Source organism: Rana temporaria, chromosome 8, assembly GCF_905171775.1.
Source record: "Rana temporaria chromosome 8, aRanTem1.1, whole genome shotgun sequence".
Classification (NCBI taxonomy): Eukaryota; Metazoa; Chordata; class Amphibia; order Anura; family Ranidae; genus Rana; species Rana temporaria.
The window spans coordinates 33,953,510-33,967,414 of NC_053496.1; the positions used below are offsets into that span (position 1 = coordinate 33,953,510).

General features: G+C 44.3%; 1 protein-coding gene across 1 annotated transcript in view; it reads right to left on the reverse strand.

Moving 5' to 3' along the window:
* Positions 1-13,905, reverse strand: part of ATRNL1 (attractin like 1) — an 859,416-nt gene that overhangs the window by 548,356 nt on the left and 297,155 nt on the right. Inside the window, exon 16 of the mRNA XM_040361535.1 lies at positions 7,803-8,016. Coding sequence (XP_040217469.1) covers positions 7,803-8,016 — 214 coding nt within the window. The remainder of the gene's footprint in view (positions 1-7,802; positions 8,017-13,905) is intronic.

Genomic DNA, 13,905 nt, shown 5'->3' on the forward strand with positions numbered 1-13,905 from the left:
AATATTAAGGGTCTAAACAGAAGGAATCTGCGCCACACGGGGTGATTAGGTTGTGCTCATGCACACTTGGCACACCCTGTGCGCACGCCTATGCAGAGGAGCACAGACAATATAGGCAGCTCATACGAGGGGTGCACATGCACATAATAGCCAGAGGTGGCAGTAAAGAGCTTGATGTCTGAGCTCAATGACAGAGAGAGCAGCAGAAGCTGCAAGATCCTATCTATAGTGCACACCGCAGCTCCCCTTCACCCGTCCTTCTGTCGGTCATGCTGGGTGGCCCCCCGGGGCCCCTTACTGTTGTATCGGCTGTACCCCCCCCCCCCCTCCCCGACGGTGGCCCTGTTCACTATACATATAAATTTACATTATACAGTATTTTCTCTTTTATGATCAGTACATATAAGAATCCTTTATACAGCAGCCTGTGTACTGTGCAGCTCTTTCACATACTGCAGAGTATATTATGGGTTTGCTGGTACATTAATACAATATCAAATCTAGCAGAGATCCTGTGTAGATGGTATGCCAAGGCTCCTCTCTTAGCTGATATTGGTTGCTGGTTACCTCTACGAAGCACTTAAATGGAAATATAATTATGGCGGAGGAGCTGCGCATGTGAGAGGCACCCCGCCATTCAGATAATCCAGTTATATTTATACATTATCATTATACTGTATAGAGAAGGTGGCTCACAGTGACCTTCACCTCGCTCCTTTCATTAGCTAATAGCTTTGCTCATGGTGTCATCTACAGCCTTCGTGCTTCATATGTGGTGCAGAGTATGGAGAGCGTTCCCTCTACCAGTGAAAGAAAAATGTGGCTTATTCTGGATTATTAAAAGCGCAACTCCAATTTTGTTGAGAAATGAACATTCCTCTGGGTGATCTATGTACATTACAAGGATTTTAAGAAACTTTGTTGCAGATTCCTACCTTTTGTTATTCTAAAGAAGTCCCAGTGTGTTCCTCTGTGCCCATGTGGGAAAAGGAATCTAATGGGAGTGGCCTCATAATTATCAATCAGCTGTGCATCTGCAGGGCTCTAATGAGGAAAGCTGCAGGGTCTGCATTCCTTTAGATGGGGTTCTATTGGAACTATCTCACCAAAAATAAAAGATTTTGTTGCAGGGGATGCCTAAAACCTGACTTGTATCTTAGTGCAGACTTCTGGGAAAATTGGTGAGCCAATCACACAAGCAGGAAATTATGTTTCTGGGGGGTGTTCTGTATACATTCTGTGTACGGAACACCTCCAAGTTTCCGTATTGCATTTACAGAAAATTACAGAGCTGCAGATTGAAAAGGAAAGATAATTTTTTAATAACAGTCCATTACGATATGACTTGTGTCACAATTGTATACGCTAGATTATATTTTCTTTATTTGCTATTTTTTTTCTCCCTACGAAAGTGGAGTTACCCTTTAAGGGTCACACCTAAAACAGATATTTCTGTGGATGCTGGAGAGGTAAACATTCTGATAGTCTTTTGTATCTCACAGGCAAACTACTGGTGAGATCTCTGTGATGAGTTCCTGGTTCTACATACCTGCTGTGCCCAATATTAAGGGTTTCCCACCATCCCTGTGCTGATCTTCCAGGTCTGTACACCTATTGTGCCCATTATGAGGAATTCCCACCATCCCTGTGTGATGAGCTCTCAGGTCTGAACACCTGTTGTGCCCATTATGAGGGGTTCCCACCATCCCTGTACTGAGTTCCTAGGTATTCGCTCCTGCTGTGCCCATTATTAGGGGGTTCCCACCATCCCTGTGATGAGCTATCAGGTCTGCACACCTGCTGTGCCCATTATGAGGGGTTCCCACCATCCCTGTACTGAGTTCCTAGGTATTCGCTCCTATTGTGCCCATTATTAGGGGTTCCCACCATCCCTGTGATAAGCTATCAGGTCTGAACACCTGTTGTGCCCATTATGAGGGGTTCCCGCAGTCCCTGTGCTGAGTTCACATGACTTCACACCTGCTGTGCCCATTATTAGGGGTTCCCACCATCCCAGTGCAGTGTCCAGGTCTGCACACCTTTTGTGCCAATTAGGAGGGGTTCCTACCATCACTATACAAAGTTCCCAACATACAATCCCTGTACTGAGTTCCTGACTCTGTACACCTGTTGTGCCCATTATGAGGGGGTTACCACCATCCCTCTGCTGATGAGGAACAAATGTTGTCACCTTATAGCAGGGAGTCACTAAACAAGGACCTTCATGGCAGGATCACCAGGAACTGTTTTCATGAAAGCAGATTTATAAACAAAACATGATTTTACAAATGATGATACGTGTCAGACCTTCTATAAGACTTTTTCTGGCCCTCAACTGCTGGAAGAGATTTGTGTCTCAGTTTATTATCTATTAGCCAGTAAATAGTATACAGTACAATGTAAAATCCTAGTTAGAGCTGCTGACCGATTCCCATTACCTTCTGGGCACAATTGACAGAAAAATGACAGAGCTCCTGAATGCCCTTTTCTCCCTTCCTGAAAATGAGAGTAAGTCTCTCCCACTTGTCTTACGTGTAATCAAATATCTCAAATCCCAAATTTACTTTCTAGAAGCAGTCTCAACTTAGCACTCCTCTTCCTATTTTTTTTTTTTTTGTTAAACAAACTTGCTGTATTGTGTTGTCAGAAAGCACATACCAGTTCCACGGAAGTAATGTCAAAAGTCTGACCACACTGAACTTGTTTGGATTTGTGCAGTCCTAGCTTTCTGCCTCCAAGCCTCAGCAGTGATTGCTGATCCTGTCCCAGCTTCCTGAGTTCCAAGCCTCTCTTTGAATCAGGCATTCCTGTAGCTGGAAGAGAGATCCAGAAAGAGGCCTGGAACACAATAAGCTGGGACTGCACACATTCAAACAAGCTCAGTGTGGTCAGGCTTTTGACATTGCTACCATGGAACTGGTATGTGCTTTCTGACGACACATAATACAGCAAGTTTGTTTAACAAAACATATGCCCTCAACCAGGAGGGGGGGGGGGGTGCTCTGCGCCCCCCCCCCCCCCCCGCCTTAAAGCACCTTGTCCTGTTGATGGGCACAGGGGCCTCTTTCCCACAATCCTGGCCGGTGGTTGTTGGGGTCTGCGGGCATGGGGCTTATCTGCATCTGGAAACACCTTTAACAAGGGGACCCCCAGATCCCGTCTCCCTTGTATGTAAAATAAAAACACAGAGACAATTCCTTTATTAAAAAAAAAAAAAAGTCCACCGGTGTAGCTCCAGTGTCAATCGCGCTAAACGCCGCCAATGACCGGGAAAAAAAAATTGCTCCCCACCAGTCGCTGGCTGCAACCGTCTGCCCGCTCCACCATCTGACAGTTCTTAAATAGCTAAGGGTTGGGGCCACCCGGCGACATCACTGGTGGCCTTGCTTCCTTGTGACATCACCGACAGGTCATGCTAAGTCGATGATGTCACGGGATCGGTCACCCCATAGCTATTTAAGAACTGTCAGGTGAGATGCATTCCAAAAGAAGGCAATGCGCCTCAAATTTGCATCTGAATCGCATCGTAGTGCTCAGAAAACACACAGGACTCTTTAAATACGCAGCACATTTGCACTGCTGCTGCACCGCATATATTTTAACTGGCTCCATAGAAAAGGCTGCCGGTTCACATGTCATGCAAATCGGATGCGGTTCAAAACACATCCAATTCGCATATATGTGAACGAAGCCTAAAGAGCGGTGGCTGGAGTTCAGGCTATCCTGCAGAATGAAGGCTCATCCTACAGAACTGCCACGGTCTTCATTTTCTGAGATCACAAATAACTATTTTTTCTGAATTTCTCAAAGTTTCAGTGCTGGAAGAAGACTTTAGAAGTCCAAATCGGGGTGACAGAGCCGCACACCCTTCATTGCCAGCCCTCAATGGCATGGCGCAGAGGGAAAATCTGCTTTATTCCAAGGTTTGATTGTTCGCTAAATGGCGCAATCCAATTTCCCAGAGCACCATGCTCCCGTCCGAGATCACAGAATGTTCTGGTTCTAAAATTGGAACTTTTTTTTTCTCTCTTTCTAGAAGTTCTAGGGAGATGTCGGAGATAAACTTACACGCAGGTAACGGACTTGTAGCAGATTTAATAATGCCCACAGGGATGAAGAACGTAACATGGGGTGAGCGACCCTGGAGGAGGAAGTACACAGCAAAGTACAACAAGACAATTTACTGCAACGGCGCAGGAAAAATACAGCACAGGTGATGGGGAGGGGGGGATGGGGGGTGTTCTAGGAAACGCAATACACAGCTAGGGAGATTGCTGCACTCATTACACAGAACGGTAAAGCTGTATCTGATACCAACACATCCAGCTCAGTTCTCCTGAGTCCTTCATAATGATGCAGGGATCGGGGAGAGACACTATGAGGATTAGATGATGGGGGAGTCGGGAGACTTTATAATATACCAAGAAAACATGGAGTCCTATGTAGCTCCATTTGTCACTGTGTGACAATTAGGGAGCTGACCATCCTCCTAGGCCTCTGCCTATAGACTGTGCCACGAATGGGGAACCAACTAGGACTTTGTCACAGAACACTTAAAGAGTCTAGAAAAACAAGATATAGGGCCAGATTCTCGTATGACCGCGTAAAATTGTGCGGGCGTAACGTATCTGATTTACGTTACGCCTCCGCAACTTACAAGGGCAAGTGCTGTATTCTCAAAGCACTTGCTCCGTAAGTTGCGGCGGCGTAGCGTAAATCGGCCGGGCGTAAGCCCGCCTAATTCAAATTTGGATCAGGGGGGCGTGTTTTATGTAAATTTACTGTGACCCAACGTGATTGACGTTTTTCCCGAAAGGCGCATGCGCCGTCCGTGGAATTTCCCAGTGTGCATTGCTCCAAAGTACGCCGCCATTGGTTTCGACGTGAAATGACGTCCAGCCCCATTCACGGACACCTTACGCAAACGACGTAACTTTTTCAAATTTCGACGCGGGAACGACGGCCATACTTAACATTGTTACGCCGCACTTACGCCACCATATAGCAGGGGCAACTATACGCCGGGAAAAGCCTAAACGGCCTAACTTTACTGCGTCGGCCGGGCATACGTTCGGGAATTTGCGTATCTACCTAATTTGCATACTCAACGCGGAATTCAACCGAAGCGCCACCTAGCGGCCAGCGTAAATATGCACTTACAATACGACGGTGTAACACAGTTACGCCTGTCGGATCTAAGCGAAATCTATGCGTAACTGATTCTAAGAATCAGGCGCATAGATACGACCGCGCAACTTAGAGATACGACGGCGTATCTGGAGATATCTGGCCCATATTCTCTGCACATGCATGTTACCAGCAACAACGTGTACAATCAATCAATGTATTTCAGGAAAATGATGGTCCTCTTCATCATGTGGTTACCACATACACAGCTACTCTTTAGCTCTTCTGTACTCTGATGCCGCGTACACACGATAATTTTTCGGCATGAAAAAAACGACGTTTTTCGGTATTTAGAAAAAAACGTAGTTTTTTCCAACTTCATCATTAAAACGGCCTTGCCCACACACTATCGTTTAAAAAAAAATGCTCTAGCAAAGCGTGATGACGTACAACACGTACGACGGCACTATAAAGGGGAAGTTTCATGCGGATGGCGCCACCCTTGGGGCTGCTTTAGCTGATTCCGTGTTAGTAAAAGACAGTTCGCGCTTTTCTGTCTGTTACAGCGTGATGAATGTGCTTACTCCATTATGAACGGTAGTTTTACCAGAACGAGCGCTCCCGTCTCATAACTTGCTTCTGAGCATGCGCAGGTTTTTAACGTAGTTTTAGCCCACACACGATCATTTTTTACAACCCGAAAAACGCATCATTTAAAACGTTGTTAAAAAATGCAGCATGTTCGAAGAAAAAAAATTGTCGTTTTTCAGAACCCAAAAAATGATGTGAAGCCCCCACACACCATCATTTTAAATTACATTTTTTTAAAACGTCGTTTTTTTCATGCCGAAAAATGATCGTGTGTACGCGGCATCAGAACTTATCCCTCACTATGTCCCACCGCTGTGTCTAAGTTCTGGTAAGTGGACTTCAGGGGGGGGGGGGGGTTGTAAGGTAAGTCTGTGATCTGTAGTAGAGGAGTCTGTATTGGCAAAGAGAGGAGGAGGGGAGAGTTCTGTACTGGGGAAGAATCTGTACCTTGGAAGAGGTCTATACTTGAGGTCTGTAATGGGCAGGGGGAATGAGAAGAGGTATGTACTAGGGGAGAGGTCTGTACCAGCATAGGGGAAAGGTCTGTACTGGGAAAAGACGAGGGAGAGAGGTATGTATTGGGAAGTGGGATGGGGGGGGGGGGGTATGTACTGGGGGTAATTTTAGGGGGCACAGAACTTTGTAGTGGGATGGATTTGTGGCAAAGAGATTTATATTGGGGAATTTTTACTGGCAGGAAAAGGTAATTTTCCTGACCCCTGCGTTCCATGTGTTATGCACTCCTGACCTCTGCACTCTCTGCCTTACAGCCCTTTCACACTGGGGCCCGGGCCGCGTTAGCGGTAATGCGCCACTCGTTTTAGTGGTGCTTTACCGGCGGGTGGGAACAGGGAGCTTTTAACCCCAAAGAGGGGTTTACAGGGGGTTAAAAGCGCAGCTGCCAAAGCGCTTTGCAGGCGGTTCGGCAGCACTGCCCATTGATTTCAAGGGGTCTTACACCTGTCTGACTACCGCACTCCTGACTCCTGCACTCTGTAAATTACACATTCCTGACACCTGTATTCCACATATTGAACACTCCTGGCCCCTGCGCATTGTACGTTACACACTCCTGAACTCTGACCTCTGTATGGTACAGACTCGTGACCCCTGCCCTCTGTGTTTTCATACTCCTGATCCCTGTGCACCCTCTATGTTACCCACTCCTAATCCCTGAGCTCTGTGTGTTATGTACTTTTAACTCCTGCCCTCTGTGACTTACATTCTCTTGACCTTTGCAATCTGTATGTTACATACCCCAGATTCCTGCACTCTGTGTTACATACTTCTGGCCTCTGCACTCTGTGCATTATATACTCCTGACTGTATGTGACCGAGAGCAATACGCGATCTTGTCTCATAGCCAAGTCGGCTCGGGTTTTATTTGACCATATACTTTTATGGCTCTTCCACTATTACCCCAATTAGGCCACACCCACAATTTACTGTGGTGCGCTACATCACTTTATTCCAAAAGTCTGTAACCGATTGCTTGCAGGTGTTAGGGGAGTGATTTTGTGGGTGTGGCTACAAATGAGTGGGGTTTTGCGTGTGTGTGGCTAAACATGGGCATGGTCAATAGGATGTTTCTGCATTTCAGTTTGAAAATCTGGTAACCTTACGTCATCATGAATTGTCAAATCCTGATAAACGAGACTGTGTGTGATTTTCCTAAAACGAATCGATAGCCCTGGTTGTTACTGGTAACATGCATGTGCAAACACAGTTTTCTCTGGCAACACTCAGCGCATACCTAAACTAAAGACTGATGCAAGATTGTGCATTAAAGCCAATATTGCCTACCGCTAAATGTGTTGAAATTTCTTAAACAAGACTACCCCGGTACACCTCCAAAGCTGCAGAAAACAGTACCACACTGCTGATAGAAGACAAAGCTACAGATTATCCCGATATCCTAGATTGTAAGCTCTAAGGAGCAGGGCCCTCTAAAGCCTCCTGTATTGAATTGTATTGTAACTGTAATGTCTGCCCTTATGTTGTAAAGCACTGCGCAAACTGTAGGCGCTATATAAATCCTTCATAATAATGATATCTTCTCTGTCAAGAAGATATGTCACACCTACCAACTGGCTTCTCACACACCAGGCCGTCCGTCATGGCAGTGCATGGGTTGGCTTTCAGTCCCGCCACTTCAGCTCTCGCCAGATAAGCGCAGAAGCCGGAGTCGCTCGGCTCTCCTGGAAGCCACTGGAGAGTGGTGTTGGTGAACGGGCACATATCTTCCCAGCCCCAATAGGAAACGTTGATCTTCCGTAAGCCCACCCAGGGCGATAGTTTCTGCAATAAGAAAACGAGAGAGAATTAAAAAGGGACAGTTCATCTAATATTGTATTTTAGCTCCTGGTGACGTCTTGCAAGATCTCCTCCTGTTACATTATTTATAATATAAAATAAAATCTAGCAGGGAGAGTGGGAGCCGCTCATAGCAGGCACAGCATGCAAGTCAATGATGAAGAACCTGGGGGTTCTGGTAGATCATACTCTTTAGGTAGAACAATGGCCTCCCATTCAACAAAATATGTGCTGCAACATTCAATTATACGTTTTTTCTCAGTTCGCCTGCAAAGTCACATACATACTTATTGATCCTGCCAGAGAAGTCCACCAAATGCAGCTTCCTGTGATTGTGGGGCAACAATGCTGCACTGCTTCAGAATTCAGAGTTGCCACTCTCATGTAGGCTGTGCTGGTGTTCTGACAAGAAAGGTCCCCCATCGAATAATGCCCACCCTGTACAGCGCAGGCGCAGTGCTTGCGCACAACGGAGCCGCTGAAAGGCTCCGAACAGATGTACACAGCGCCTGTGCACAGCAGACGACTTTGTGCCACTCGCTCCCGATGCTCGTGCAACTCTGCAAGGGGCGGATATAATGTTGATTAAAGCGTGTGAGGGGCGGATGCCTATAGAAGAGGCCGTATTTAATAATGATGGGCTGAGCTGATAAACTGGGGGTGGATTTCTCAATAAACTACATGGGCTTCTCAATAATACATCCGCCCCTTTGAGAAACCCACCCCCATCGTATGAGCTCTGCCTATCATGATGCAATACTGTCTCTTCTGTATGCATCCGCCCCTTGCAAAGTTCAATGAATAATACACCGGCCCCTTGCAGAGTTGCACGAGCATCGGGAGTGTGCGGCAGTGCGTGACACGATTTAGTCTTCATTACGCTGGTACCGTGTACAGCTGATCAACAGCTGTTCATGTTCGGAGACTTTTGACGGCTCCCTACTGCGCAAGCGCTGCGCCTGCGCAGTACAGGGTGAGCATTATTTGACGGGGGACCTTTCTCGTCACCACATCGGCTTGCACATTAGTTGGATAAAAAGTATTGTCACCACGGATTTACAAATGTGCAGCCCCTCCAGAGCACACAAAATGCTTTCTTGTATGAAAGAAGTATCGGCATAATATGCCCCCCTACAAAGCATTAGTACTACCTCATCTGGAACATACAGAAGATGGTCCATATAGTTGACCTGGTACACAATTGATCACTTTAAGCTCATTGCTTTGTTTTCAAAAAGCTCATTGCTTTGTTTTCAAAAAGCTCATTACAAAGGACATGGGACACTCTGTGCGTCAGGGGGAAAAGAGGCCTAACCACCACATACGGAAAGACTTCTTCTCAGTACAAGCAGAGAAACTTTGACTGCTTCAAATATAGCACTGGATGTTCTTCTAAAAACACAATGTATATCTGGCTAGTAATATTTATAAGTAATAACCACTTTCCCTTGAGAAAGTCAAGTCACCTGTGACGCAACACGTCAGTAGGAGCCAGTGACGTCACTCGGTGCTCTGATACACTGGATGTGCATTGAGGAGGAGTAAGCTGTCCAAGAAACATGATCGTTATTATGCTTTTAAGCCATTCAACCTATGTGAGTGCAATAATCTATTATATGAGTTAATGATGTTCTGGCAATCTTGTGCAATGGTATTTATCCTTTTTATTTGAGAATCACTACACACAGAGAAATCAAGGTCATCTTTTGAAGTCAGATCTGATTGCACCTTGGCTAGTGAATTTTTTTTGCTTTGCTTGGAAGGTGAGCAGCCAATCCACACACAGGTGGTGGTGAACTTCTTTCTATATTTTTAAGTTCACGAAGAAGTTTTTTTTCCGAAGGAAATGGTTTTTGTTCACATTTTGATGTTTCATCAATATGTATTTTATAGGCCTTGTGCAATAATATTATTAGGTTGTTTTTAGCGCACTATTATATCTATTGCAAAGTAATAAACACTGTAGTGTAGATTGTTGATACGGGTAATATCAGATTGCCAGTTTTGATGGGAAACTGAAGAATCCAGATAATTTCTTTATTAGTTAAAATGATCCGACAGATTGCCCAGAGCAACTTCTTAAGCCGGCAAAACTTTCAGAAAATAAATTTCCCAAGAAAAAAAATACTTTCAATTCATTATTGTATATATTGGGTCTTTTATAAATGGGTCCTCTGAAAATGTTTATATTCTTTTTGGGTGCAATAAATACTTCAAGGGTGCAAGCATTGTGGCATTATACCTAATAAATACTATCTGCACAGTCGATTCGTTCATGCTCCCACCTCGCAAGGTCCCATTAGCCTGAAAAATTGAGTTTTCCCCCCCCCCCAATGGCAGCTGGGAAGTAACATTTTAAATCCTCAGCTTGTCACTTGTGCTGTGATAATGTATATTTATACACAGACGTGTTTTAGGAGTGCCGAGACGGATTACCATAAAGAAAAAAAGATTTTCCGGTGCACAATAGCATTGTTTTATCTGCCTCGTCGTAAAAAAACTCAGCAACGCCGCGCCGCTCTGTGCATTGTGCTGACCTTGTACATGAAGTTGGAAGAAAAAAATATTTTTCATGTGAAACATAAAACGTGCCCTGACTGAGCCGTGAAAGGGAAGGATGGGGAGCGCTTCACGAGGATTATAAGGGTTTTATGGTGTTTCCATGTGCCCGTATTCTGAACTGCAGAGGTTTAACCCCACAGTTCACCTTACATATTGTCTTTTCTTGGATTTGTTGCCAGTATTTATATAGTGCAGATGTATTATACATTACATTCCACAGTGCATTGGCCTTAAATTAGTCGCTGATTGTGTATATTTCAATGAACTAGGCCCACACACACATATTATATATATATATATATATATATATATATATATATATATATATATATATATATATATATATTTATTATACATACACTATATTGTCAAAAGTATTGGGACACCTGCCTTTACACATGAACTTTAATGACATCCCAGTCTAAAGCCTCATACACACGATCAGATTATTCGACGGGAATTGTGTGATGACCGGCTGTTGTCGGAAAATCCGACCGTTTGCACGCTCCATCGGACAATTGTTGTCGGATTTTCCGCCAACAAATGTGGGATAGCATGCTATAAAATTGTCTGCCAACAAATGTAGTTGATGGATTATCCGATCGTGTGTACACAAGTCCGTCAGACAGAACTCCAAAGTACAAACACGCATGCTCAGAAGCAAAGCTCACCATAACACAACATTAGCAGAAGTTACCCAAAGGGTGGTTCTAAAGAGCTGACAAAACACGTAGTTTTGTGTTTGTTGGCCGACAATTCTTTGCAGATTGTATGCAATACAAGTTCCTGGCCAACGCCCTTCAGACAAAAGTCCTATGCTTTGTCTGCAGAAATTCTGATCGTGTGTATGAGGCTTTAGTCCGTAGGGTTTATTATTGAGTTGGCCCACCTTTTATTTATATATATATATAAATAAAAGGTGGGCCAAAAGGTGTGTGTAAAGGCAGGTGTTTTTTTTTTGCAAGATGGAGCATATATAGATAGATAGATAGATAGATATAGCTAGATATATATATATATATATATATATATATATATATATATATATATATATATATATATATATATATATGCTCTATCTTGCCAAAAGTATTGGGACACCTGCCTTTACACGCACATGAACTTTAATGACATCCCAGTCTTAGTCCGTAGGGTTCAATATTGAGTTGGCCCACCCTTTGCAGCTATAACAGCTTCAACTCTTCTGGAAAGGCTGTCTACAAGGTGTATGTATATGTTATTATTATTATTATTATTATTGTAATACACGATTTATATAGCGCCAACAGTTTACGCAGCGCTTTACAATGTAGAGGGGGGACAGCACAATTACAGTACAGTTCAATACAGAAGGGACAGGAGGGCCCTGCTCATGGAGCTTACAATCTAAAGGGATGGGGGGGGGGGGTGGTACACAAGTTAATAGCTGCAGGGGATGATTTGATGGAGGACCTCAATTACAAGGAGCGACTGCAAACATTACATTTATTCTCAGTAGAGATGTGACGCCTGAGGGGGGACATGATGGTGATCTACAAATACCTCAGTGGCGATCCCAGCATAGGGAAAAAAAAACTATTCAGTCCCAGGGAGTGTATGAGGACACGGGCCACACATTGAGACTGGAGGAGACGCGGATTAACCTTAAACTATGCAGGGGGTTCTTCAATGTCGGTGCAATAAGGATGTGGAACTCTCTCCCACAATTGGTGGTGACTGCGGGAAGTATGGATATTTTTAAAAGACTTTTGGATGTATATCTTAAAAAAACACAACATATAGGGATATGGGAAATTATTATAGACACTGACACACGGACACCTACACAGGTTGAACTGGATGGACTATTGTCTTTTTTCAGCTTTACCTGCTATATAACTATGATGGAGGTGGCTCGGGTACTTAGGTGAGTGTGGGACAGGCTTCCCTGAATAAATTCGTTTTCAGGGATCTCCTAAAAGTAGACAGAGTAGGGGCAGCTCAATATCCTCCTGAAGTCTGCTTCCCATCTTTCCATACACTCTAACTTTACAGAGGAGTTTGTTAAAACTGTGTAACTTTCAGAGATATTTCCCTTGATTTTATCAAACTCCTGAGACAAATATTCCATAGGGGACATAACAGTTATATCAGAATCCCGCGATATGGTATTCAAGAAGTGTGTTATCTGCATATATATCGGAAAAACTCTGAGGTTGGCATTTGATATTTCTCTATTAGGACTTTTCTAGTCATTATGCCCTTATTATTTTTATACAGGATTTATATAGCGCCAACAGTTTGCGCAGCGCTTTACAACATCAGGGAAGACAGTACAGTTACAATTCAATACAGGAGGGATCAGAGGGCCCTGCTCATTAGAGTTTACAATCTAGAAGGGAGGGTCAAGTGGAACAAAGGGTAGTAGATGTGGGAGGTGATCAGATGGACAAAATTAAAATACAGTTGTTAGGTGTGGGTAGGATAGGCTTCTCTGAAGAGGAGGGTTTTCAGAGATCCTCTAAAAGCTAATAGAGAAGGAGATAGACAGACAGATTGGGGTAAGGAGTTCCATAGGCTTGGAGAGGCTCTGGAAAAGTCCTGCATACGAGCATGGGAGGAGGTGATGAGAGATCTAGAGAGCAGGAGGTCTTGAGAAGGATGAAGAGAACGATTAGGTTGGTATTTAGAGACTAGGTCAGTGATGTAGCTGGGGGCAGAGTTGTGGATGGCTTTGTAGGTAGTAGTTAGTATTTTGAATTGAATTAGTTGGGCGAGCGGAAGCCAGTGGAGGGATTGACAGAGGGGAGTAGCAGAGACAGAGCGGTTGGTAAGGTGGATGAGTCTGACAGCAGCATTCATGATGGACTGAAGGGGGGATAGAGTATGCAGAGGTAAGCCAATGAGGAGGGAGTTGCAGTAATCGAGGTGAGAGATGACCAGGGAGTGAATTAAGAGCTTTGTTGTGTCATTGGTTAGAAAGGGGTGTATTTTGGAGATGTTGCAGAGGTTGAGGCGGCAAGATTTGGACAGTGATTGGACATGGGGCTTGAAGGATAGTTCAGAGTCCAGGACTACTCCTAGGACCTTGGCATGTGGGGATGGGCTTATGGTTGTGCCTTCAATTTTGACAGATCAGGGGAAGAGGCACGTGGGGGAGGAAAAATAATAAGTTCGGCTTTGGATAGATTGAGTTTGAGGAAGTGGTGCGACATCCAAATTGATATGTCTGATAGTAAATTAGTGATACGTGAGGAGATTATGATCGCATAAGTCTGCTATACGTAATAGACCTTTATTGGTCCACCATTCAAATTATTTGGGGGTAAGGCC